Source organism: Molossus molossus, unplaced genomic scaffold (assembly GCF_014108415.1).
Source record: "Molossus molossus isolate mMolMol1 unplaced genomic scaffold, mMolMol1.p scaffold_m16_p_10, whole genome shotgun sequence".
Lineage (NCBI taxonomy): Eukaryota > Metazoa > Chordata > Mammalia > Chiroptera > Molossidae > Molossus > Molossus molossus.
The window spans coordinates 35,304,627-35,330,996 of record NW_023425345.1 but is presented as its reverse complement, the minus strand read 5'-3'; the positions used below and the strand labels follow the sequence as shown (position 1 = coordinate 35,330,996).

Genomic DNA, 26,370 nt, shown 5'->3' with positions numbered 1-26,370 from the left:
TTGTTTTTACTTTCTCCCTCCCTCGTTGAATTATTTGTAGACCTTCTCTATATTTAGTGGAAACAACATATTGCGTTAATTCAATGATTTTTTTTCACAATTTAAGACATCTGAAATCGGGGCATATCATATAATCAGATTGCATCCTACGGCATTGGTGTCGTCTGCGCTGAATTTCGTCTGTAAGCATGTACTTCTGACAGTTACCTAGGGCCACCGCTGATCTGAGACCACTTTACATCAAATTCTCTTCCTGAGGTTTTTGCATCACACTGGTGGTGTGAATTGAGACATCATACTTTTGTGAGTAATGGTGTGGTTCACAATCTTGGGGGAGATTTTTCTTTTTTCTCTTCCCAGTGTCAAGGTTGACAAATTCAAGTTGTCTCTTGGGGATTCTAGCTCTATGCAGGGATCGCTTATCAAATTTCCTATTTGGACATTTTCCCTTGGCAGTTGATAAAATAATGCTGTATCTTAAAGCCAAAATGATTTAAAATTTTTGATATTGGAACTGGAAGGTTCATCAGGGACAAAAAAATCTTCCCCGTTTCCTACTTCTGAGCAGCAACACTGCCTCCTTTGGTCTTTGTTGCAGTTCAGAGCCTGCTACCACCCTTCGGAAGGAGCCAGGTAATCACCCTCCAGATGAATGATTCACTATGCAATTTGTAGGTATAATGGGATTTGTTAATTTGTAATTTCATCAAGATATAATTTGTGAGTAAAAATTGTGATAAAGCTGTAATTACCACTCTGGTGATTTTGTTTGTTGCTTTTGCAAATACTTATAAGGTACTTTTTCTGTGCCCTGGGGAAGGTACAAAGATGCTCAAGAAATGACCCCTTACCTCAGGGAGCTTAGCATCTATTATGATTGGATAAGTCATGTGCACAATAACTGCAGTGTAATATAGAAAGTGATGATGTGCCAGGGGAAGGGAATGGAAAAAATGCCCCATGGATTTTCAGGAGAGAAGAAAATCATTTCTAGTTTGGGGAGAATAAAAAAAATACTTTATGAAAACTATGGGTAATAATAGTAACAAAAAATTATGATTACCATTTAAAATGCTTTACTCGTATTATTTTACTTAATCTTTTATGAAATAGATATCAATTCCCCTTTCTAGTCAAGTGTACTGGTTTTGGAGAATGGGTAGATTTTTTTGAGGCAGAAGCAGTGCTGGGAACAGCTCATCAGTGGGAATAGTCAGAACAAAGGCATGTGTGGGAAAGCCAGGGGTATACACAAAAATACTATAGTACATGGTTTAATTTGGTTGCAGCATTAGATGTGTATAGGCAAGTAATAAGAACGATAAAACTGAATATTTTGTTTTAACTAGGTAATGGAGGAGTAAAGGGAGTTGTCATGGTGATAGAATAAAATAACCTGGCAGATGGCTTAATATAGAGTAACACAGGAGGACGATTTTTCAAAGATGAAGAAATGATTCGGGGATAAGATGCTAGGAAAAGAAATGGTAAATACAGATCATATTGGACATAGGGGTTCTGTCCTAATGAGCTTAATTATCAAAGTACTAACACTGTCTGTGCTAGCAGAGAGGGAGCTTGGGGGAAGGGCCAAGCAAGGTGAGAGATGTAATCAGTGTTGTCAGGGTTCATACAGTTCTGAACATCCTTCCAGGAGGGATAGTCTTACACCAGAGTGCTTCCAACTCAGATCCATCCGGGAGGTACCATAGTGTACCAAAGGTGATCCTCACAATTTGGACCATGGTGACTCATGAAGGAGGTTAAGACTAACTGTCCTGAGGGAGGGACCAATAAGAGAAGCTGAGAGAAAGTTTGATCCACAGGGGAAAGGATTGGTTTAAGCCACCTCTGTCTCATTGCTAGTTAGCAATTTCCTAGGGTACAAGGTTGACCTTTAACAAGGACACTTCCCATTTTGGTTGAATTAAGTTTATACAGAATTTCTAGTGTCCCTAACTCTGAAGGACTATAACATTGCTTTAGGCCTAGGTCTATCTAAAATTTTTTCATAAACTACATTTGATACTCAATCAAGAATATTCAAAACCTAAGGAAACATGACAGGTGCCTGAACACAGACAGAAATAAGATATAATAAACTTATACAAGCCAATAGCAAACCCTAAATAATCCACTTAAGTGGGCAAAAGATCTCAATAGACCTTTTTTCAAAGAAGACATAGAAATGGCCAACAGGTACATGAAAGGTGCTCAAGATCACTAATCATCAGAGAAATATAATCAAAATCACAGTATCATTGCATACCTGTTAGGATGGCTTTTATAAAAAAGACAGGAGAGAAAAAAGATGGCGGCAGGCAGGACCGGAGGGAGGGTGAGTATGTGAGAGAGTGTGAGTGGACGTGAAGGTGGACGACCAATTCCGAGCAGTGCAGAGCCTCAGAGCAGAATGTTCCTGTGCTGTGGACGGAGCAGCCGGCTACCGCGGTCAGCGGCCCTTCAGGGCGCTTCTCCCTGCACTGCGGGGAGGTCCCACTATTTTGGAAGATCCCGGTTCTTCCCTGGGAGGAGGCAGTGGGAGCGGCTAGGGCCCAGCAACCTGAGCCCACCAGTGCACCTGGCACCATCGGACCAGTGGACACTCTGTGTCAACACAGACCGGTGCACAGTAGTGGAGCCCCCAAGGTGCTGGTCATGGAAGCTGCAGACAGCTCAGAGCCCAGCACCATCCCCCATAGTAGCAGCCCAATCAGAGTGGAGATATACCCCCAGCAACAGAGGCTGGGGAGAAGACATCCATCCCCAGGCAACAGAAGCACAGACCAGCAGCAGAGAACTATCCCCAAAAACTACAGCAAAAGCTGAGCAGGAGTTGAGCCCCATGGGGCAGCAGCACTCCGCAGCCGCCAGCGTCGGGACCTGGGGCTCCACAGAGGCCTGTGCAGTCCAGCAGCTCACAAGAGCGGTGGGAAGCCAGAGCCCAAGAGAGACTGGTGCAATCCAGCTGCCCGCCCTCGGGACCTGCAGGGTGCGGGGGCACCAGAGAGGCCTGTGCGACCCAGCAGCACATAAGATAGGCATACAGCCAGGTGCCCAAAGGGACTGTGCAATCCAGTGACCTGCGGGACCTGAAGGATGAGGGGGCACCAGAAAGGCCTGTGCGACCCAGCTGCGCACAAGATACGCATAGAGGATGTGAAAATGGAGGCAGAGTGAATAGAATCTACACAGATGATCTCCCAGGACCAAATAGGAATTACAACTAAAATAATAACAAATCCTCGGAAAAAAAAGCAACAGAAAAGCAGCAGGACAGGACCATATAACCAGAGACACTGGGAGGATCTGCGGAGGCCAGAGAGGGTACCTTGCTGGGATCCCAACGACAGCAGCAGTCTTAGCTGTGAGCAGGTCCCTTGGGGAATAAAGACGGAGCCCGCTCCACAGCACAGAGAGCCTGGACAGAGCGCTAAAATAGCCACAGCCACTCACCTGGGTGCTACGGCAAAGGGAGGGCAGACTGGGCTGGAGCTCCGTGGGGACACCCGGGATTTGGAGGGCACTCACAGTTTTTGCTGAGTTGCGACCACATAGGACAGTGACCAATGTGTTCCTTCCCCGAGCTGTGGGGAAAAGCAGCAGCCCCCCGCGCCCACCTCAGAGATTCAGCCTTTCCCAGGTGAGGCAAAGAAATGCAAATTGAGCCCTGGCTGGTTTGGCTCAGAGATTGGAGCATCGGCCTGCGGTACAGAGAGGCCCGGGTTCGGTACCCACTAAGGGCATGTACCTCGGTTGCAGTTTGTCCCTGGCCCTGGTTGGTCATGCGGGTGGCAGCCACTCGATGTGTCCCTTTCACATCGATGTTTCCTCTCTCTCTCTCTTCCTCTCTCTCTCTCCCGCTCTATCTAAACAAAAAATGGAAAAATTTCCTCGGGTGAGGATAAAAAAAAAAAAGAAATGCAAATTAAGGCTCATTAACAACCAGCATCTATCCCACCCCCTGTAAATCCTCTTTTGCAGAACACCAGGGCTACATTCCAAGGCACTGAGTAACTGAGACTACTAGCCACCAGGAAAAAGCTAGAGGATAACTGAACCTTTCCTGGGCATGCAAATCTACCCAGGAGAGTAAGGCTTGACAGTGGTGTTTAACGTGGGCCCACCCAGACTCATCCCAACCCAGTAGAGGAAGCCACAAACAGCAGAACACCAACACCCACAGGGAAAATTTGGCAGGCTCCAGAACCCACTGAGATAGCCAAAATGAAAAAAATCCCAAATGAAAGAACAAGAGAACTCTATCAAAGATGAGATAAATGAAACGCAGCTAAGCAAATTATCAGAGGTAGAGTTCAGAGCCATGATCTTGGGGAAGGTCAACAGCATGAGTAAGGACATCAGCACCATGAGTAAGATATAGAAACACTGAAAACCAAACAAGTGGAAATAAAGAATGACATAGCAGAAATTAAGAACACATTAGAAGGACTAACCAGGAGAGTAGAGGAAGCTGAGGACCGGATCAGTGAATTAGAAGGCAGGGTAGAAAAAATCAACCAATCAGAAAACCAAAAGGAAAAAACAATTAAAAAACAGGAAGAGAGCTTAAGTGAACTGTGGGACAACTGGAAACATAATAACATTCACATTATAGGAGTCCCCGAAGAGGAAGAAAATGGGCAAGGGTTAAAGAATATATTTGAAGAAATAGTGACAGAAAACTTTTCTAACTTGATGAAGGAAGAAGGCATTCAAGTTCAAGAAGCACAGAGAGCCCCAAGTAAGAAGAACACAACCAAGCCCACACCAAGACACATAGCAATTAAAATGACAAAAATTAAAGACAAAGAGAGAATCCTAAAGGCAGCAAGAGATAAGCAACAGGTTACCTACAAAGGAACCTCCATAAGGCTCTTAGCTGACTTCTCAACAGAAACAATACAGTCCAGAAGAGAATGGCATGAAGTAATCAAGGTCATGAAAAACAAGGATCTGAATCAAAGACTACTCTATCCAGCAAGGTTATCATTCAAAACAGAAGGTCAAATAAAGAGGTTTCCAGACTAAAGAAGGCTAAGGGATATATTAACACCAAACCAGTACTACAAGATATGCTAAAAAGACTGCTGTAATTACTAGAACAAATTGGAAGAAAAATAGAACCACACTAAGCAAAAATGGCAATAAATAAGTACATATCAATTATCACCTTAAATGTGAATGGGTTGAATGCTCTGATAAAAAGACACAGAGTAACTGACTGGATAAGAAAGCATGACTCACATATATGTTGTTTACAAGAGACCCACCTGACAACAAAAGACTCACATGGGTTGACAGTGAAGGGATGGAAAAAATCTTTCGAGCAAACGGAAAGGCAAAAAAATCTGGGGTAGCAGTATTTATATCTGATAAAGTAGATTTCAAAATGAAGGCTATAACTAGAGACAAAGAAGGCCATTACATAAAATTGAAAGGATCTATCGAACAGGAAGATATAACCTTGGTAAATATATATGCACCCACTATCGGAGCACCAAAACATATTAAAAATCTTCTGGAGGACTTCAGAGTAGAAATCAACAGCAATAAAATCATAGCAGGGGACTTCAATACCCCACTGTCATCACTGGATAGATCTTCTAGACAAAAAAATTAACAAGGAAATACAGACTCTAAATGAAGTACTAGATCAAATGGACTTAATAGATAACTACAGAGAATTATACCCCCAAACTGCAGAATTCACATTCTTCTCAAGTGCACCTGGGACATTCTCAAAGACAGACCACATGTTAGGGCACAAACTAAGTCTCTACAACTTCAAGAAGACTGAAATCATATCAAGTATCTTCACAGATCACAATGGCATAAAACCAAAAACCAAGGACAACAAGAACATGCAAAGACATTTGAAAACATGGAGGCTAAATATCATGTTATTGAACAATGAATAGGTTACCATGGAAATCAAGGAAGAAATTAAAAACTTCCTGGAAACCAATATAAATGAACACACAACAACACAAAATCTATGGGATGCAGCAAAAGCAGTTCTGAGAGGGAAGTTCATAGCATTACAGGCCTACCTCAGGAAACAAGAAAAATTTCTAATAAACTATCCACCCTCACAAGTTAAAGAACTAGAAAGCAAACAAAAAGGAAACCCTAGAGCAAGTAGAAGGAAGGAAATAGTAAAGATCAGAGCAGAAATAAATGACATGGAGACCAAAATAAAAAATTCAAAGGATCAATAAAACAAAGAGGTGTTCTTTGAAAAGATAAACAAGATTGATGGACTGTTAGCTAGACTCACCAAGAAACAAAGAGAGAGAACCCAAATACACTTAATCAGAAATGAAAGAAGAGAAGACACCACAGAAATACAAAAGATCCTTAACAACTACTATGAACAATTATATGGCAACAAATTCGACAATGTAAGAAAAATGGACAAATTTCTAGAAACACATAGTCCCCCAAAACTGAACTGGGGAGAGATAGAAAACTTGAACAGACCAATAACAACAAAGAAATTGAAGATGTAATCAAGACTCTCCCAGCAAACAAAAGTCCAGGCCCAGAGGGCTTCATGGGGGAATTTTACCGAACATTCAAAGAAGAACTAATACCCATTCTCCTCAAACTATTTCAAAAAATTCAAGAAGGTAAAAGACTTCCAAACTTGTTTTATGAGGCCAGCATAATTCAATTTCCAAAACCAGAAAAAGACACTACAAAGAAAGAAAACTACAGACCAATATTCCTGATGAACATAGATGAACAAAATACTAGCAAATCGAATCCAGCAATACACCAAAAAATTATTCTCCATGACCAACTGGGATTCATCCCAGGGATGCAAGGCTGGTACAATATTCGCAAATCAATAAATGTGATACACCACAGAAACAAAATGAAAGATAAAAATCATATGATCATATCAATAGATGCTGAAAAAGCATTCGACAAAATCCATCACCCATTTCTGATAAAAATGGTCAGCAATCTGGTAATAGAGGGATCATATCTTGACATAATAAAGGACATGTATGAAAGACCTACAGCCAACATCATACTCAATGGGCAAAAACTAAAAGCATTTCCCTTAAGAACAGGAACAAGACAAGGATGCCCACTTTCGCCACTCTTATTTAACATAGTATTGGAAGTCTTAGCCACATCAATCAGACAAGAAGAAAAAAATAAAAGAAATCCAAATTGGAAAGGAGGAAGTGAAACTGTCATTATTCGCAGATAACATGATACTACACGTAGAAAACCCCAAAGACTCCATCAAAAATTTACTAGACTTAATAAATAAATTTGGCAAAGTAGCAGGATACAAAATTAACATAAAGAAATTGATGGCATTCTTATACACCAATGATGAACTCACAGAAAAGGAAACTGAAAAAACAATTCCATTTACCATTACGGGAAAAAATTTAAGATACCTAGGAATAAACTTAACCAAAGAAATAAAGGACCTATTTGCAGAAAACTACAGGTCATTGAAAAAAGAAATGGAGGAAGATATCAAACAGTGGAAGCACATACCTTGTTCATGGATTGGAAGAATTAACATCATTAAAATGTCCATACTACCCAAAGCAATCTATACATTCAATGCAACACCCATCAAAATACCAATGCCATACTTCACAGAACTAGAACAAATGCTTCAAAAGTTCATATGGAACCAAAAAAGACCTAGAATAGCCACAGCAATCTTGAAAAAGAAGAACAAAGTAAGAGGAATCACATTACCAGATTTCAGGTTATATTACAAAGCCACTGTAATCAAAACAGCCTGGTATTGGCACAAGAACAGGTAGATAAACCAATAGAACAGAATAGAGAACGCAGAAATGGACCTAAGGCAATATGCTCAATTAATATTTGACAAAGGTGGCAAGAGCATACAGTGGAGTAAAGACAGCCTCTTTAATAAATGGTGTTGGGAAAATAGGACAGCTACATGCAAAAAATAAAACTAGACCATCAACTTACATCATACACAAGAATAAACTCAAAATGGATAAAAGACTTAAATGTGACTCATGAATCCATAAAAATCCTAGAAGAAAATGTAGGCAACAAAATTTCAGACATCATAAGCAGCAGAATTTTCACTGATATATCACGTAAGGCAACAAAAACAAAGGAGAAAATGAACACATGAGACTACATCAAACTCAAAAGCTTCTGCACAGCAAAAGATAAAATCATCAAAATGGAAAGGCAACCCACTGTATGGGAGAGCATCATTGCCAATGATATATCAGATAAGGGGTTAATTTCCAATATATATAGAGTGCTCATACAACTCAACAAAAGGAAGACAAAGAACCTAATTTAAAAATGGGCAGAGGAACTCAATAGACACCTCTCCAAACAGGACATACAAATGGCCAAGAGACATATGAAGAAATGCTCATCATCACTAATCATCAGAGAGATGCAAATTAAAACAACAATGAGGTATCACCTCACACCTCTCAGAATGGCTGCCATCAGCAAATCATCAAACAAGTGTTGGTAAGTGTGTGGAGAAAAGGGGACTCTAGTACCCTGCTGGTGGGAATGCAGACTGGTGCAGACACTATGGAAAACACTATGGTGTTACCTCAAAAAATTAAAAATTGAACTTCCATTTGACCTAGTGATCCCACTTCTAGAGATATACCCTAAGAAGCCTGAAACACCAATCAGAAAGAATATATGCACCCCCATGTTCATAGCAGCATTGTTTACAATAGTTAAGATCTGGAAACAGCCCAAATGTTCATCAATAGACGAATGGATAAAAAAGCAGTGGTACATATACACAAGGAGTACTATGCAGTGGTAAGAAAGAAAGATCTCTTATCCTTTGAGGCGACATGAAGGGACCTGGAGAGTATTATCCTAAGCGAAACAAGCCAAACAGAGAAAGACAAGTATCATATGATCGCACTTATTTGTGGAATATAATGAACATAACAGTTTGAGGAATGGGGTAGTCCCAGAGACATGGAAGTGGGGTACAGACTGACAATCCCCAGAAGAGGATATGGTGGTGGAGAGATAAACCACAGAACTTATATGCATGTATGCATGAACAATGGACATGGACAACAAAGGGAGGGACAGGGCGGGGAGGGAGGGAGAGGGGGTAATCAGTGGGGGAAAAAGAAGAAACATCTGGAACAAAAATAAATTAATTGATTATTAAAAAAATAAGACAGGAAATAAGTGTGGTGATGATGTGAAGAGTACCCTATATATTGTTGATGAGAATGTAAAATACAGGCAAAACCTGCAGTCAAAATTATAAATTTTGATATACTTTTTTCTGTAATTTTTATAGTAAGTAGAAAAAAATTAGTAAGGATACTAGTGATTTACAGTTTTCACAATTAATGTAATTGAGACATAAAACACAATACTCAACAAATTCACAGTATGCACTCCTTTCAAAAACACATTAAAATTTTACCAAATGAACCATATGTTGGCCATGAGGTAAATGCAATAAATTTCAAAGAACAGAAATTATTCAGTCTGTTCTCTGACCACAGAGGAATTTAACTAAAAATCACCAACAACAAAAAACTAGAAATTTTTCATATGTTTGGACATTAATCAATAGCTATCTATATAAAACTATGTAAATTTTAAAATTTTTTTCACAGCTGAAAACCTACTTTTGTCCCACCCTGTACTAAAAGAACACATTTGGAAAAATCTATACTCTGTAGTTACACTAATTAAAACTGTTGTGGTACCAGCTCAAGGATAAAGAAATAGACTAATAAAACAGAATAGAGACCCAAACATAGGGTTACATGATGACAACCCAGGCACTACTGTCTTTCACTGGGGAAATGCAGGATTTATTGGATAACCATGTGGAAAAGAACTAAACCTTGAATCTGTTTATCAGGAAAAATTAATTTAAGGTGAATCATAAATGCAAAAAATTAAAAACAGTAAAACTCCTGGAAGAAAAAATAGTCTAAATTTTCATGACCCCGGGATAGATAAACATTTTTTAAACAGGATATGAAATTATTAAGCAAAAATTATTGATAAATTGGACTTCATTAAAACTAAGAGCCTCTACTCATAAAATACACCATCCTGAGAGTGAAAAGACAAATCACAGTCTGGGAGAATATATTTGTAATACATAAATCCAGCAAAGAACTCTGATCTGGAGTATATAAAAAACTTCTATAAATCACTCACATACACACACACCATATGCACACTACGAACACATACAACTAGAAATAAGGAACTTCTGAAGTGTCCTGTGATTAATCTAATTACTGATCCATTAAGATCAAATAAATGGCTACATAATGCATACTGAGAATATATTCTACTCCTTGGCCGGGGTTTAAGGCCCTCCACCGTCAGGACTCTCATCTCTCTGGCTCTACCTCACACTGCGCACCCAGGTCATCTCTCTGCCTCAGCCGTTTAATATGCCTGTATCTCGTCTACCCTGCGGTTTGATGCTTACCAGAAAAGTACATTCAGCACTGTCTAGCCACAATAGACAATATGCATTTGATGCATAAATGCATGTATAAAAGAGTGAGGTAATAAATGTCTTCCTTCCTATTCTCTGCCTTTTGAAATCCTAGTTATCCTTTGACGTCTACCCATATCTCACCTCTTCTGTGAAGTCTTTGCTAACCATAATGGCAAAAGTCATTTTCCCTAAATTCTTCTAACTCTTAACAAAATGATTCCTTCACATTCTATCATGCATTTTTTCATATTCATAGACACTACTGTCCTATGAAAAGAATAAATTCCAGAAGAGCAAAGAACATGCCTGACACCTGTTTATATTATTACAGAGTATCTGTCCAAGTGCCTTGTAAATAGTGTTGCTCAGTTTTTTCAGGGAATGGTATAGTGTAATTGACAAATGCAATCTGTCAAGTCAGACAGACCTGAACTCTGGCCCTGGTTCTGCCACTTCATAGATGTGTGACTCTGGGCAATTACTTGAATGCTATAGGCATCAATTTCCTCATCTGTGAAAGGAAGAATGAAAATATAGCCTTAAAAGGGTGAAATGAGATAGTATACACACAGTACTTAACACAAACAGAAACATGATAAATGATAGCTAATGTAGCAGTAGTAGTAGCATTCACTATTGATTATGGCTGACTGAATTGTAAAAGCATTTACCCAGAAACCTAAGAAGAAACAAACATGAACACAGAACAATAACAAAACAAAGAATAATACAACAGCTAGGGGAAATTTCAAGCACATAAAAATGTCCAGCTTGTCTTTCTTCTATTGCAAACTATTCTACATTTTATCAAAGATCTTTCAGAGACTTCTGTTTCTCAGCACGGCATGAATTTTTCTCATTCCATCTCAGGTGTCTGAATTCTCATCTCTTCCTAATACCCAGGGTCTCAAACAAATGACACAAAGTTATCTCAGACACAGTATTATCCACTCCAGTGGTTTCTTTTTCTGTTCTTAGTGAAGGTTATAGGTGTTCTTCTCTTGCAAAAGATATAACTTGAACCTCAGGGTCCTTAATATACTTAGGAGCCTCCCAATTTCTTCTGTTCTCTCATTAGCATATGAGAAAAGCTGCTAAGCAAATTTATTTTACCAACTTAAATTTGTTTATACTTCAAATTGTCAGGAGACTAATGAAAGCAACTTCATTTATGTAGATAGTATCAATAAATTTTTTAAGAATAACAAATTCACCCTTTGTGAACGGTACCCCTCGTTACCACCTATTGCCATCATCAATAATGAATGATGAGAACAGTAGAGACCAGTGATCAAATGTGTTGTATTTGTGGTAACCAGAAAAGCAGGGTTTAGGCACCCCCTTGCCTGTTGTGCGTCCACACTGAGCTTGGCTGGGCTCCTTGCAGTCTTAGATCTGGGCCTGAAGACATGGGTAAGGCTCATGTTCAGGCTTCTAGTAACACTCTTTCATACTCCTTTAATCCAGTGCTTCTCACACAGTGTTCCTATGGGGCTCTCATGTTTTAAAAGCTATAGAGAGGGAGCGTTCAACTGCAATATTGGATACTGATTGCCTTTACCCTGTTTACGGCGGGGGTGGGGGGGTAGCTGGTGGATAGTGTTCTCAATACAAATTATTCTCCAATAATTTTTTTACAGTCTTTGGCTCCAGACACCAGTTTTCTGCCAAAGGTTGCCTGTGGATGGCAGGGAAAAAAATAAAATTGCAAATTCATATCTATAGCAAAACTGAAAACCAGCCATTTGTTTTTGGTTCAACAGTTTGTTGGTTGATTTATTTTAAGACATGTGAGCTATTGGTTGTGAATTTATATGGTGTACAAATAATAAAAGGTGGATTTATTTATGCTAGTATTAAAATAGTGTATAGAAGAAATACAAAAATATATTGATTTGTATTTTTTTAAATGTTCTACAAAGATATGGTATTCTGCAACTAAGATCACGTGTTCTAGATCTCTGCCTCCTGAGCAAATCTGACATGCCCTATCTTGGAACTAAGGGCATGTACTTTGAACATGAATAGAAAACATTGATAGATAAAGGCTAAGTCTAAAGTGCTCTATGTATAAAGTTACTATGCAGTTATTTATGAACCATTGCTAAAATTGATATGAATGTCTGAGGATTCAAACCACTATTTGATACTCGGTATCACATATATAGATGTAAGATCTGAGTACTGCGTTGTAATAGAATTTTTTACTGGAATGTCCAGTGAAGGTATTTGAACAAACTATCTGAAACTTGAATTTCTCAATAAATGGTCTTTTATTCTCTCTGTGAACACCTCCAATAGGACCCTAATGTGACCCTGACTTCAAGGTAAAATAATAACATCTATGTTTGAGGCTCTGTTAGTTACATGTGGATCAGTGTCAAAGAAATGAACCCAGTACATTTTTATTTATTTGTTTGTTTGTTTGTTTATTTATTTATTTATTTATTTATTTATTTTTATCCTCAACCAAGGACATTTTTGGCATTTATCTTCAGATAGCGTGGAAGGGAAAAAGGGAGGAAGAGAGAGAGAAACATCGATGTGAGAGAGGCACAACGACTGTTACCACCCACACAACCCCAACCAGGGCTGGGGAGAAACTACAACCAAAGTACATGCTTTTAGCGGGAACCGAACCCGGGAGACTCCAGGCCATGGGCCGATGCTCTAATGGCTGAGCCAAACCGGCCAGGGTGAACCCAGTACATTTTTAGATTATCAAGATACTTTACCATAGGAATTTATACTATATTTACATAGATAAAATGTGAAACTATATTCCTATATATACAAACTCTTTGAATCTTAGATAGTGAAACATGTCATGTTTTAAATTCGAATCCTCAACTACATATTACTCAATTTGGAAACTACCACCCATGGCCTGAAAGGGAAGGAAAATTCTGTTTATATATACAGCCTTCATTCACACAAGACATTTTATTTATATTACCGATTTTTATAAAATCCCCTCATGAGCAAATGTTCTCCATATGTTGAAACAGAGGACTAAAATGCATAAAGCCAGTTCTTTGTGTTTTTCAGCTTTTAACAAATTATGCACATGTAATATTTTGCCTGTTTTTTAAAAAATTGCTGAATATGGTATTTTGCCACTTTAAATTTTTCTTAATCAAGTAAAAGTTCACAATATAAAACTCAATTTTCAGAGTCCTATTTGACTCTACATCTGCTCTTATGGGGCTTCAATTTCTCAAGCAACATTCTGCTGTTTACCCAACAGAGGGAAGGTCACCCAGAACATTGACACAGGTCCAGAAGTGGGGGCGAGAGTGATTTGAGACCAGAGTAGAGAGAAAGATCAGAACAAAGCTGGTTTAGGAGTAGATAAGAGGTCAGGCAGTTACCACGAAGGGAGTTAGGAAGATATTGGACAGGAATTATAGCAGAGAAAGAGAGAGTACAGTGAAAAGGTCTTTGTAACAAATGGATGTGAGACCAAATTCTGGCTATGCCATTTATTGGCTGTATAACCTTGGAGGAGGTGTTCATTTTTCTGAACTTTCATTCCCTCATTTTCGAAAATGAGGACATTTCTAGGTTCCAGAGTTGTGTTGAAAGAACCGATGTGAAGACCCCATAAATAGTGTTTCTACTTTTCCCTTTCAGCTCTTGCTTGACCCTATCAAGAGCTCCTGAGCTAGAGATAGCCATGGTGATGATGCTCTCGATGCTGGAAGTCTACGCATTCCAAACTGATCCTCCCTTTCTTAGCCTTTTTACTATGGAGAATTTCAAACATATGCAGAAAAAAAATAGACATACTGTATAATGAGTCTTCATGTACATTACTCAGCTTCAAAAAGTATAAGTCATGGCCCATCTTTTTCATCTACATCCGCTCCCTACCCTCTATATTATTCTGAAGCAAATCCAAGTATCATATCATTTTATCCATAAATGTTTCACTAGGTATCTCTAAACAATAAGGATTCTATTTTTTAAAAATGTGATGCCCAGAAGGAAGGGGGGTAGGAGGCAGGTGGAGGTGGGCAAAGGGGCGAGGGGGGAATGGGGACAGAAAGAGACTTTGCTCGAGGCAACGGGTGCACGATGCAGTGGGCAGATGGTGTTTTGTTGAGTTGTACACTCGAAACCTGTATGGTTTTGTGATCCAGTGTCACCCCAATAAATTCAATTAAAATAAAATGATTAAAATAAAAAATAGGTGATACCATAACATATTTAAAATATTTGTTATTCCTTAATATTATTAAATACTCAGTGTGTTTACGTGTCCAATGTTTTATAAATGTTGTATAGTTTACTTGAATTAGAATATACTTTATACCCACAAATTACAAAGTTCATCTTTTAAATCTCTTAATCTATTAGCTAACGTGCTCTTCTGTTTTCTGCATTTTATGTAAGTTAGAGGATTCATTAGATTCAGGTCAATTTTGTTGTTGTTGTTACTATTATTACCTATGTCAGGTAAGTTACAGCAATCCATAAATACACCAAGTAGTATTGCCATAGATGATGTAATTTTCCCAAACTGATAACAGTTCTTGAAAAAGGTCTGAACAAACCAATATATAATCTTCCTTCAATGTAAACAGTAAATAGTTACTTTCTGGGAAATTGGTATATAAAAGGTGTACAAAAATACTTTATAGGTAATAGGAAGTTAGAATTTATGCTCAGAAAATTATAAACTATTTTTTACCTACATGAATCTCAGGCAAATTATGTGATACATGGGAGAATCCTTGCCAACTAAGATTATCTGCCACATTGCAGAAATCTAGCATCTCTGGCTCCCGTCCACTAAATGCCAGTAGCACCCCACCAAATCATTATGAGTACTACTAATGTTTCTTCATATTGACAAAATGCCCCCTATTGTTCATTTCATCCCTGTTGAAACTCACCTGTTTAGTTCAAGTAACAAGAAAAGAGGAAATTGGTTTTAGTTGTATATATGCTATAATTTGGGAGAAGGAAATAAAGAAAATATCCTGTATAGGAAATGACTATTGAAACATTTACAAAATTAAAACCTTCCAAAGTTTTTCCCAGTTGACAGAATTTTGTTTCTCCAAACTAAGTTGGAAAATGTGAATAGACTCTCTGACAAAACACATGTGGTCATAATGACTTCATGCTAATATATATAGTTGAAGTAAAGACATTTTAGAGCTAGGAAACCAGACAGGGGGAGTTAGGGAAACTGGGATAGTGGCAATAAATAATAAATCCATGTTTAAATCTTTTCTAAGCATATGTATAAATTTATATGGTTCTTATTTTATTTTTGATTTTTTTCTTTATATTTACTTTTTAAATTACAATTTACTATAAATCTCTTTAGGCTATTTGTACAGTTGGCCCATAACACAGATAAGAAGTTACACTTCATCACTGTAGAGAAAATATAGTCAAATGCTTACCCTCCTCTAACTTACTTGCCTCATTGTGTGATATATTGATATATTTCTTGTCTTTTGATTTATTAAAATAGTTACTTTGTTCATTGTTATTTGTATTTCAATATCATTTATAATTCTAGAAGTCATCTTCTAATCTAAATTGGAAGATGTTTTATCATTATTCCTTGAAGCAGGAATTTTTTATTCATAGTACATTGCTGGTTTCTGATACATAGAATATGCTCATTTAAATATTTTTGAATTAACTTACTCATCCAGTAATCATTACCATTAATATATCATATCATTGTGTACAATGATGTACTTTCATATGTATTAATTTTATTCTCATGCCCTCATTATCATAAAACATTAAGTGTAGATTTTTTTACTCAAAGTAGAATCTGAATTAAGTGATCTCTTAAATCATAGTGCTGGCATAACTAGAAGAATTTAGGTCTCCTGACTTTAATTTCACCATTTCTACCAGTAGGTTTATTTTTGCCTTAAAAGTATGTAAGTGTTTCGTTCCTGCTTCCTGTTTGTTTCCATGTGTTCAAAGAATATGTGTCAAACAAAACAAAAAACAATAGAAATTGTTTAAAATCAACATTTCAAAACTGAGATTAACTTTCTAATATTTATTACATACTAGCCTTGACCCTCAGAAATCCAAAATAGGATATCAAACATTTTGGTGACAAAGTTTGTCTGGCGGGAGCTCTGGCTCTGCTAAAAGCAAGTTACCTTATTTCATGTCCGCAAACTGCAAAACAGGTGCAGCACCAACCCAGCAATTGTTCAGAGACTGGAACTTTGTAACCATGGAGATATTACCCCACAGTGTTCTAACAGGCAGCGCTGGCAAGATGTACAAGTTGTAGTCATAAAGACAGGTATGCTGTGTTCCTACCCTGCCTCTTGAGCTTCTTCCAGTGAATGCTTCACACCTTCACCTTGATTTGTCTGATAGCCTCAGCCAATATCAGCATTGGCTATGTCAGAACTTACATCTTCCCCTTAGAAACTGGATCCTGGCACTAGCTTGGTAAAAAAATCATTTAACATGGCAGATGCTTTAAGGAAGTTATATTAACAGGTGAGGTCACTTGAAAAAGAAAATCTAGCTTGAACCTCACCTATATTCATTGCCTAATGTCATGATCTGTTTTTCCAGGAAAGAAAACAGACTTTTCTCCTAGACAAGATGAAAGACCTACAAGTCACTCAGGAAACATCAACAGCCCTGCAGAGTCAAGTCCCTGAGCAGGAAGAGAAAATGGAGAAACAAACCCAGTAAGCATGGCACAAATGAGAGGCGAGAAGGGCCTGAGTTTCAGAGGGTAATGTTGGAGTGCTTGACCTCTTGTCTCAAAACATCTAATAAAGTAGAATTGATTCTACACATTTTTAAAATTAACTATAATGTACAACTATTTCCCACCCACTGCTTTATGAGGCTCAGTCCTTGAGGAGAATAAAAATACACTTAGCCAGGTCTTCATCTTATCAGTCCTAGTTGAGGGTCCAAAGCTCATATCCAACATGAGAAGACAATTGGCAGCTAATTTCCTTAGAGCCACTCTCCTGACCTGGGGACAAAGAATTGCTAACGAATTTTGGTTTGGGATATGTCTGTGAGGATGTTAAATAAAAACTACAGTTCCCCATTTTTACTACTAATGTAAATCATTCTACCAACTAAAGCATTAGCATTGGTTTTCCAGTGTTTAAAAACAAAAAAACAAAAAACCTATTGTATTGAATTTACACAATTTAAAGCTAGTGTTACTACTTTGGACCTAGATGTCCTGTGTTTACTGTTCAGTTCAAGTTCATTTTTTAAAATATTTTATTTATTGAAATTTATATTTTTAATCATTTCATAGCTGAGAAATGACTGTTTTCAGTATTACCAATGCAACATCTCCCCCCCAAAATTTGAAATGCTGAAACTGAACTTTTATAACTGCCTCTGGTTCAGTGCTAACCAATCACAGAGGCTGAAAAATACCAAGGAAGGGCTTGGAAAATTCCATATGCTAAGCAGTAGGGAAAGCTAACTAAGCTCTAAGACAAATCTCTCATCTTCTGAGAAGAGTCTAGTAGGTCTGTGAGTGCAGGGTTTCCGGACAATGGTCTCCATCACGCGCATCTCTGCCTGAAATATTTCAGCTCTTCCAAAGGGGTGTGCAGCCAATAGAAGTTTCTTATTCAAATATAAAAATAAGAACACCCTGGAGTCCTAGGCCATATTTCTTTGATTGCAACATTTACCAAGGCTTATTGGGACCTTTTGTGGAATTAAATTTATTTGGGAACACTATTGTTTTTCTGAAGAAAAAAAAAAATCAGAGCTTATAAGATGAACATGCTGAAATATATAGCCAGTTCATCTGTAATGAAACCCAGATGTAATAAGGAACTTTGAAAAAAATACTTTTCCTGCTTATTCTAGCCAGTGTCAGAGAGAAATCCCATCAGAGGAGCCTGTTTCAAGTTGGACAGAGATGGGATATTGGTAATTTGACAACATATCTGTACAGTCCCCATCCTACTACCACCGCAGTCCTACTCATGTGTGTGTTCAGGGTTTGAGCTTTTCAGACATGAGTGCTTGGAGTGTCAGCAGAATGGCAGTGCTCAAGCTTAATGAGTACCGGGCCAGGAATGACGCAATTTTCAAATCCAATGCCATTCAATTATAAAAAATAATTTGCCTGAGATGTCTGTGCCTTCTGAGAGGTACATTTAGAGAAGTCTAGTTTTGAGTAAAAACTCTCCAGATTAATATTCTTGATGAAGGAACTTAAAATTGTAAAACAGAAGGACTGTGAACACCTCTTGATAACAGAGAGATTGAGACAAACATCAGCAAGATGGCAGATTAGGAAGCTCCAACCTCTTGTTTCCTTATGAAAATGTGTTTTGGTTTTTTTTTTAATACAACTGAAAACTGGCTAAAATAATTTTATAGGAACTCTGAAAAACAAAGAGATCAAAATAGAGACAATCCATGAAGGTAAAATACTTAATTTCTAAATTACAGTGGATATGTGACCCCCAGAAAAGGGGGTACTTAAGCTGGCTGGTCATTTATCCAGTGTTTCAGAGAACTAAAAGGTTTTGAACCCCAGAAATTTGTTCACAATTCAGGCATTAAACACACACAGAGAGATTGCTTTTAGTTTATTGAGAAGAGTCTCAGTGTAATGAATAAAATGGGATTGTAATAAGCCTTTTCATGAGTCATATCGTGAGGATATTGTTTAACCTGTAAAATAATTTAACTGTAATTTAGGGACTTTTAAAAAACCTTTTTGCATTAGTTAAATGCTTTTATATTTATGAAAATAATGTTTTTATAATAACATTTGTGTATAAAATGATACCTGGAAATTAAGTCTTTCTTTTCCTGCTATTCCTTTCAACATTCACACACACTCACACTCACACACATACACACATATATGTATACATATATACACATGTGTACTATATTTATAGTCATTAATTTTCAGAGTGTATTTTAAAGCAGATATTAACCCTAGAATCTTTATAAATATAGGAAAATTAATTCAGCAGCAGAAGTCAAAGAAAAAAGGTATAGTAAACATATTAAACAAGAATTATATTTTTATGTTGCTAGAAAGGGGAAATAGGATATAATGAGTGAAGAATGTGGGATATAAATGGTTTATAGAGTCTTAATTTTGTGTAAAGAAAAATTCATTTAAAATCCTGGAAATAAATGGTACAATTCTTTGTTGATTTTTATTTTCTGTCTACTTTTACACTTTTTCAATACCATCAACAATGGGAATGTATTGATTTTTAAAGAGAAAAAAAAGCTTATCTTAACTTGATACTAAAGTGTGCTATTTGGATTGTTAAAGCTAGAAATATAAGATGTTCTTTGCTTATATTAGATGCATAACACCTTTGAATAGCAGAACTCTGGGTAATGATGATAGTTCTTGCTTCTTGTGTTCATAGTCTACTCATTTTGACTTTCTTACTTTGTTTATTATACTAATTTTTGTACACAGAAGAGAAGATATGCATGCCCATCTCTCAAGAATACAGCAATCTCTAGTACATTTTTTTCCAAAGGTTATACATTCAGGTAGAAAAGTACTGCCATTGTCACAGTCATCATCCAGCGAAATACTTCTCACTCACTATCTGCCTTGCTCTCAGATTAGTGGACTATCTTTATCAACAACTGCACCCAAGTCTTCTAAATCAACTACAGTGAGCCATTTCCAATCAGAAAGCACGGGTAAGCAACACATGTACTGATTTTTTTTTAGACTATTTTTAAATTATATATTCGATAAATTTTCTCTGGTCACATAAACGTATGTGGCCAAGTATATCATCCCCGTGATTAAAATATCTTCAGTTATCATAATGGTTCATGGGTTGACTGCTTAAATATTCTAGAATTACTAGATAATTTAAAAAATTCTAATGTATAACATTAACTGCTTTCCTCTTAATGCTATCAGAAAGCTTAAGCAATATCTTATGTACTTTGTGCTTTTAGGAGATTTACAGCTTTGGTGAGGAAAAGACAGATAGATAGCAGAAAGAAGAAAAATGAAGGCGGTAAAATGGTGGAGAGAAAAGGGAGAAACAATAAAGTATTTGGAGGATAGGAAAATAAGAACAGAACTATAGTAGGAAGAAGTAAAGTTTTAACAATTGCCAACAATGCACTCAGCAATACCCACGCTACAAGGGTGTGTATTCCTCACCATGTATAGGGAACTCTGAGGGTATGTTATTAGTTTCCTGGAAAGACCACTGTTCTTGGAAACAAAGGACCAAGTTCCAAACTATCTTAATACTCCCAACAGTGTGAGACATTAGGTAAGGTATTTAGCATCTATGAGTCCCATTTTCCACAACTGCAAAATAGGGATTAACATATTAACTTCACAGGGCTATCCTAAAGATTATTAAAGGAGATGTAAGATATTTATGAAAATCGCCTAGCACATAGTAAGGACTCAAAAAAAAATTAGTTATAAATCTGAACATATCTCTAAGTATCTTCTCAAAGAACGGGCTAAATTAGGGTCTGTATTTCAATGACCAATCAACTAACATATTTCAAAACTGGTAACTCATGGCTTCCTGATGCCTCCATTTTCCTCTACCATTCTGTGCACAGTTAGAGCCTGGTGGCTTCTTATCGACATTTGACTTGGTTTTTGGTAGTTGCCTAAGCCTTGACACAGTGGTTCTAGGATTCTGACCTACTGCCATTGTTGCTGTATTCCCTGTGCTTCATTGTTTGCATGCCTAAGATACATTTTTCAAAGAAGCCTCCTAAGTTCACACTGACCTTTAGCAATGACCGAATTCATGTGCTTAAAAGTGAAAATACAGATTTTAGATCTAGGGAGGGCACATTTTCTGTCCTTTCGCACTGTATCATCAGGGCATATGTTCTATATTTGAGTCAAACTGGGAAAGCTGCCAGTATTAGTGGGAAAAAAACAAAAAACAAAACCAAAATATAGTGGCTTCCCCTTGCAAGATGAGAGTGGAGCTAGGATGTAATCTTCTCATTCAGTTGCAGTAAGTCCTGCTTGTGTAGATGGATGTCTGAGTTTGCTGCAACTTATTGTATTTGGATCATTTCCATCTGTTCCTCTAGATGAAATAATGACTGGGACTAAAATTAATATCTCTTTCCCTTTAGAATACAAAGGTTCTTATCCCTCAGGATGAACTATTAAAAGGGCTGCTATATATTCTCTATTTCCAAAGTAATTAAAGGATGAAGTAAATACTCACTTGACTAGGAATAAATTAATTTAATTTCAAACATTCCTTCTAAACAAAATACTTTGAGGAATCCTGTTTAGGAACTGAGTTTAATTCTTTCCAGCTTTCACCTCACTTTGATTTGGTTAAATATTCACAACCATAAAGCAAACTCTAGATTGAGTTAATTCTTTGATGATTTTGGACCCAGGCTTGCAATAATAACTATCATTTATTGAGTACCTGCTAAATACCAGACACTGCTAGACACTTATCTACATTACCTTCAATCCTCATGTCACCTTAACAAGGTAGTATTTTTTTTTTTTTTTTTTATGTTCAGGAAGAACTGAGACTTGGAGAGTTTATATGAGTTGGCTTAGTCAGTGACAGAGCAGGGATACAATTGCAGGTCTGTCTAAATCCAAGACATATTGCTCTAGCCACTTCATCATGCTGCCTTTCTGTAGTGTTATTTTCTCTTTGCACTTAGATTATTAGATTTACTCAGCATGGTTCTTTCTATGCAAAATCAAGAAACCTATTCCATGTTTGGATCTTAATAGTGAGAATTTTAAAGGAGTGTATTTTCAAGAGGATAAGAGAATCTGATTAAACATTATTTTTCTAATAAAGTGTTTTAGTTGATGAGAGGAAATTTACATCTTTACCTGGCTAAACTACTGAATATTGATAGGAAAGGTTTAATTTATGGGTATCAATTTGGAGAGAATAGCTAATATAAAATAGAGCAAAGTTGTACGTATATATGACATTCAAATTTGAGAGACTCAAATGTTTTACCTACTCAAAAACTTATGATGATTCTTGTACAAATAAATAATCAGTTAGTCATTGTGCTGATAATGTAATTGATAGTTTAAAATAATCTCTAGGAATTGAGTATCACTAAAAATAATCACTTACTGGTAATTTTGTAGACTTTGGTTTAGAGCTTTTAATAATCTTCATTTAGTTTGACAGTGACAGTAAAATGTGTAAAGAAAATAGTTATTTGGAAGCAAAAGATAAAGATAGTGGCTTTGAGTTCTTTCAATATTCTTTTATTTACTTCTCTCTTTGTTACTTTCCTTTTTGATTTCTTTGAAAGAAGTCAACAGCTTCATAGGTCCAAATAACAAGACTCCGTCATTCCATGATTCTGAGCCAGCTATGATTGGGGATGGGGAGGATTATTTCCTATCTTTGTTTGGTGATTCTGAGAAACTTAATGCACAATCATCCCTTACAAATAAAAAGTGGAAGCCTGAGTCTATGAGTGATGAAGACGTGGGCCAAGATAGATCCAGGTACATACTCTAATTATCTAATATCTTCTTTTGGGATAGGAGCAATAGTCAGTAGGAAGCAGAGTTTTCATCTGTTTTGTCATCCATGGTTTTATTTAAGAAATTAGATATAATATAACTGTTTCATGTTCTGGGCAACTAAAAGGAATCAATATAACTTTCTAAGGAACCAAAGAATGAATGTTAATTCTTTAAGGATGCCAGAGAAAACATCACTACATAGCCCTACAAATAAAGTCAACTCAATTATTCAAGGGCTTTTCTTTATTATTGGCAAGTCAGTCAGGTGGACTTAGTATATTTTTTCTTCTAGTAGTACCTTGAGTTCGATATAGAAAGAGAAAGGTAGATATTTTCTTTTAATTGAATTTATTGGAGTGGCATTGGGCAATAAAATTATATAAGTTTCAAGTGTACAATTCTAAACTATGACATCTGTATATTGTATTATGTGTTCACAACCCCAAGTCAAGTCTCCTTCCATCAGCATTTATCCCTCATTTACCCTCTTCTCCCTCTCCCCACCTTCCTTTCCCTCTTGTAGTCACCATACTGTTGTCTGTGTCTATAAGTTGTTTTTTCTTTGCTTAATCCCTTCACCTTTTTCACCCAGCCCCCAAACCTCTTTCCCTCTGACAGCTGTCAGTATGTTCTCTGTATCTATTAGTTTGTTTTATTTTGTTTGTTAGTTTATTTTGAAGAAGAAAAAAAAACACAACAAAACAAACAATCTAAGCAATGAGCAAAGGACCTGAACAGACACTTCTCCAAAGAGGACATACAGATGGCCAATAGACATATAAAAAGATGCTCGATGTCACTAATCATCAGAGAACTGCAAATTAAAAGCACAATGAGACATCACTCTTATACCTGCCAGAATGCCTATCATCAATAAATCAACAAACAACAAGTGTTGGCAAGGATCTGGAGAAAAGGGAACCCTCGTGCACTGTTGGTGAGAATGCAGATTGGTGCAGCTACTGTGGAATGCAGTATGGAGTTTCCTCAAAAAATAAAAATGGAACTGCCTAATGACCCAGCAATTCCACTTTAATTCAAAAGAATATATGCACCCTTATGTTCATTGCAGCATTATTTACAATAGCCAAGAAGCAACCCAAGTGCCCATCAGTAGATAAGTGGATAAACTGTGGTAGGTACATTTACACAATGGAATATTATTCAACCATGTGAAAAGGAAAAAGAAAAAAGAAATCTTACCTTTGGGACAGCATGGATGGACCTGGAGAGTATTATACTATGTGAAATAAGCCAGTCAGAGAAAGACAAGTACCAGATAATTTCACTTATATGTGAAATCTAATGAACAACAAAAAAAAGGTGGACTTTTAACTCGTTGACTCATTTGTATGGTTGTTAGTATCTATGGCAAAAGAATTGATCTGAAAGAAAGTTGATATTAGAATTAAAATAAAATCTGGGTCCTATACATTTACTTAATTCTGCTTTTTTTTTTTTTTTGGCATAGAGAACAGATTGAATTGTAAATTGTTAGTAACAAACACATATTGATAGCAAGTGTTAAAAGGTTACAAGAAGTTGTTAGCCAGAGTTGCAGGTCAGACATAAAGGAAACTTTCCCCCCCTTAGGTTAGATTTCCTAAAACCAACCACTATTAACCATTTAACTAGAGAGAAAACTTATCAACCTTCTAAAAACACTTAAATTATTTATTCGGTACCTACCATAGTAAAAATGATGACTCATTTGGGGCAAAAATTCAGAGAAAGAATTATGAATACGGTTTCAAGAACTTCTGCTCAGATCAGGGAAGACCTGCAGGTAAGGATGAAGAGACAGGCAAATAAAGTATCAAGGCATTCAGAGGAGAGCTTTCTTCTAGCAGAGGATAATCTGGGAAGCAACTATCATGTAGAATATCTTGAAGGGATAAGTAAATATTAGATTTACAAATTTGTAGTCTGTGAGAACAATTCTACCTATATGGTTGAATCACCCGGGGAGCTTTTAATTTCCTGGCCCTACCCCAGACTCTGAGTCAGAATTCCTAGTGGTAGAGTCGGGCATCATATATACTATGTATATCTTTTTAACCTCCTGGTAATTCTTATGCACAACAGGGTTGAAAACCACTAGCCTAGAGCAAAGGAGCAGCATAAACAAAGTGAAAGAGGCAGAAAAGCAAAGATCAGGTACAAGGCATTTTACAGCAGGTCTATATTGAGCAGTGCTGGTGAAGCCATACTGGGTTGTTAGGGACCAGGTTGGGGACAGATCATAATGAGCCTTGAATACCAGACCAAGGAATTTGGACTTCACTATGGGAAGCAATGAGAAAGTTTAAAAATAAGAAGTGAGAGGATTGTGATTCAGAATATTTAATCTGTGGCAATGAATATTATAAATGAATGCTGGATTTTGTCAAATGCTTTATGTATGTCCATTGAGATGATCACATGGTTTTTCTTATTGTTAACAACCTCACACTTAGAATAATCCCCATTTGGTCATAATGTTTATGAACTCAACTGGCTAAAATTTTGTTCAAATGTTGACATCTATGTTTGTTAAGAATATTGATCTGTAGTTTAGTTTGCTTGCTTTTTCTGTAATGTCTTTGTTTGCTTTGGTATCAGGGGAATCCCTGCTTCATAGAATGAGTTGGATATGTTCCCTCCTGTTTTATTTTCTAGAAGAGTTTGTGTAGAAGTAATATTTCTTCTTTAAATGTTTTATAAAATTCAACAGTGACTCCATCTAGGCCTGGAGTTTCTTTGTGGGTAGGATTTTACCTACAAATTATATTTCTTTAAAATAGATATTAGGATATTTTGGTTATTTTTTCTTGAGTGAACTTGGGTAGTTTGTGTCTTTAAGGAATTTTATCTAAGGTTTCAGATTTATTGTCGTCAAGTTGTTCATGATATTCTCTTACTATCTTTTTATTATCTATAGAATCTGTAGTGTTGTCACATTTCTTATTGCTGATTCTGATATATCTTCTCTCTTTTTCCTGATTAATCCTGCTCAGTTTGATTGAGCTTCTCAAAGAACCAGTGTGTGCTTTCATTGATTTTCTCTTTTTTTGTTTTGTTTTATTTTTTATTTCACTGATTTCCATTCTGGTCTGTATTCCCTTTCTTCTGCCTATTTTAGGTTTCATTTGCTTTTTCTTTTCCTAGTTTCTCAAGGTGAAAGCTGAGATGATGGATTTGATCCCTTTGTCTCTTTTAATATAAGCATTTAATACTATACATTTTTCCTAAGTAAAGCTTTAATGGCATCCCACAAATTTTGACATGTTGTATTTTCATATTATTTAGTTCAAAATACTTTCTAATTTTCATTTGCCTTTCTTTAATTCTTGTGTAATATTTTACAGATTTTTCTGTTTCAGTGACTCTCCAGATA

General features: G+C 36.7%; 1 protein-coding gene across 1 annotated transcript in view; it reads left to right on the top strand.

Moving 5' to 3' along the window:
• Positions 1–17,092: 17,092 nt before the first annotated feature.
• Positions 17,093–26,370, top strand: part of LMNTD1 (lamin tail domain containing 1) — a 107,212-nt gene continuing 97,934 nt past the window's right edge. Inside the window, exons 1-3 of the mRNA XM_036251510.1 lie at positions 17,093–17,181; positions 19,935–20,167; positions 22,775–22,973. Coding sequence (XP_036107403.1) covers positions 17,093–17,181; positions 19,935–20,167; positions 22,775–22,973 — 521 coding nt within the window. The remainder of the gene's footprint in view (positions 17,182–19,934; positions 20,168–22,774; positions 22,974–26,370) is intronic.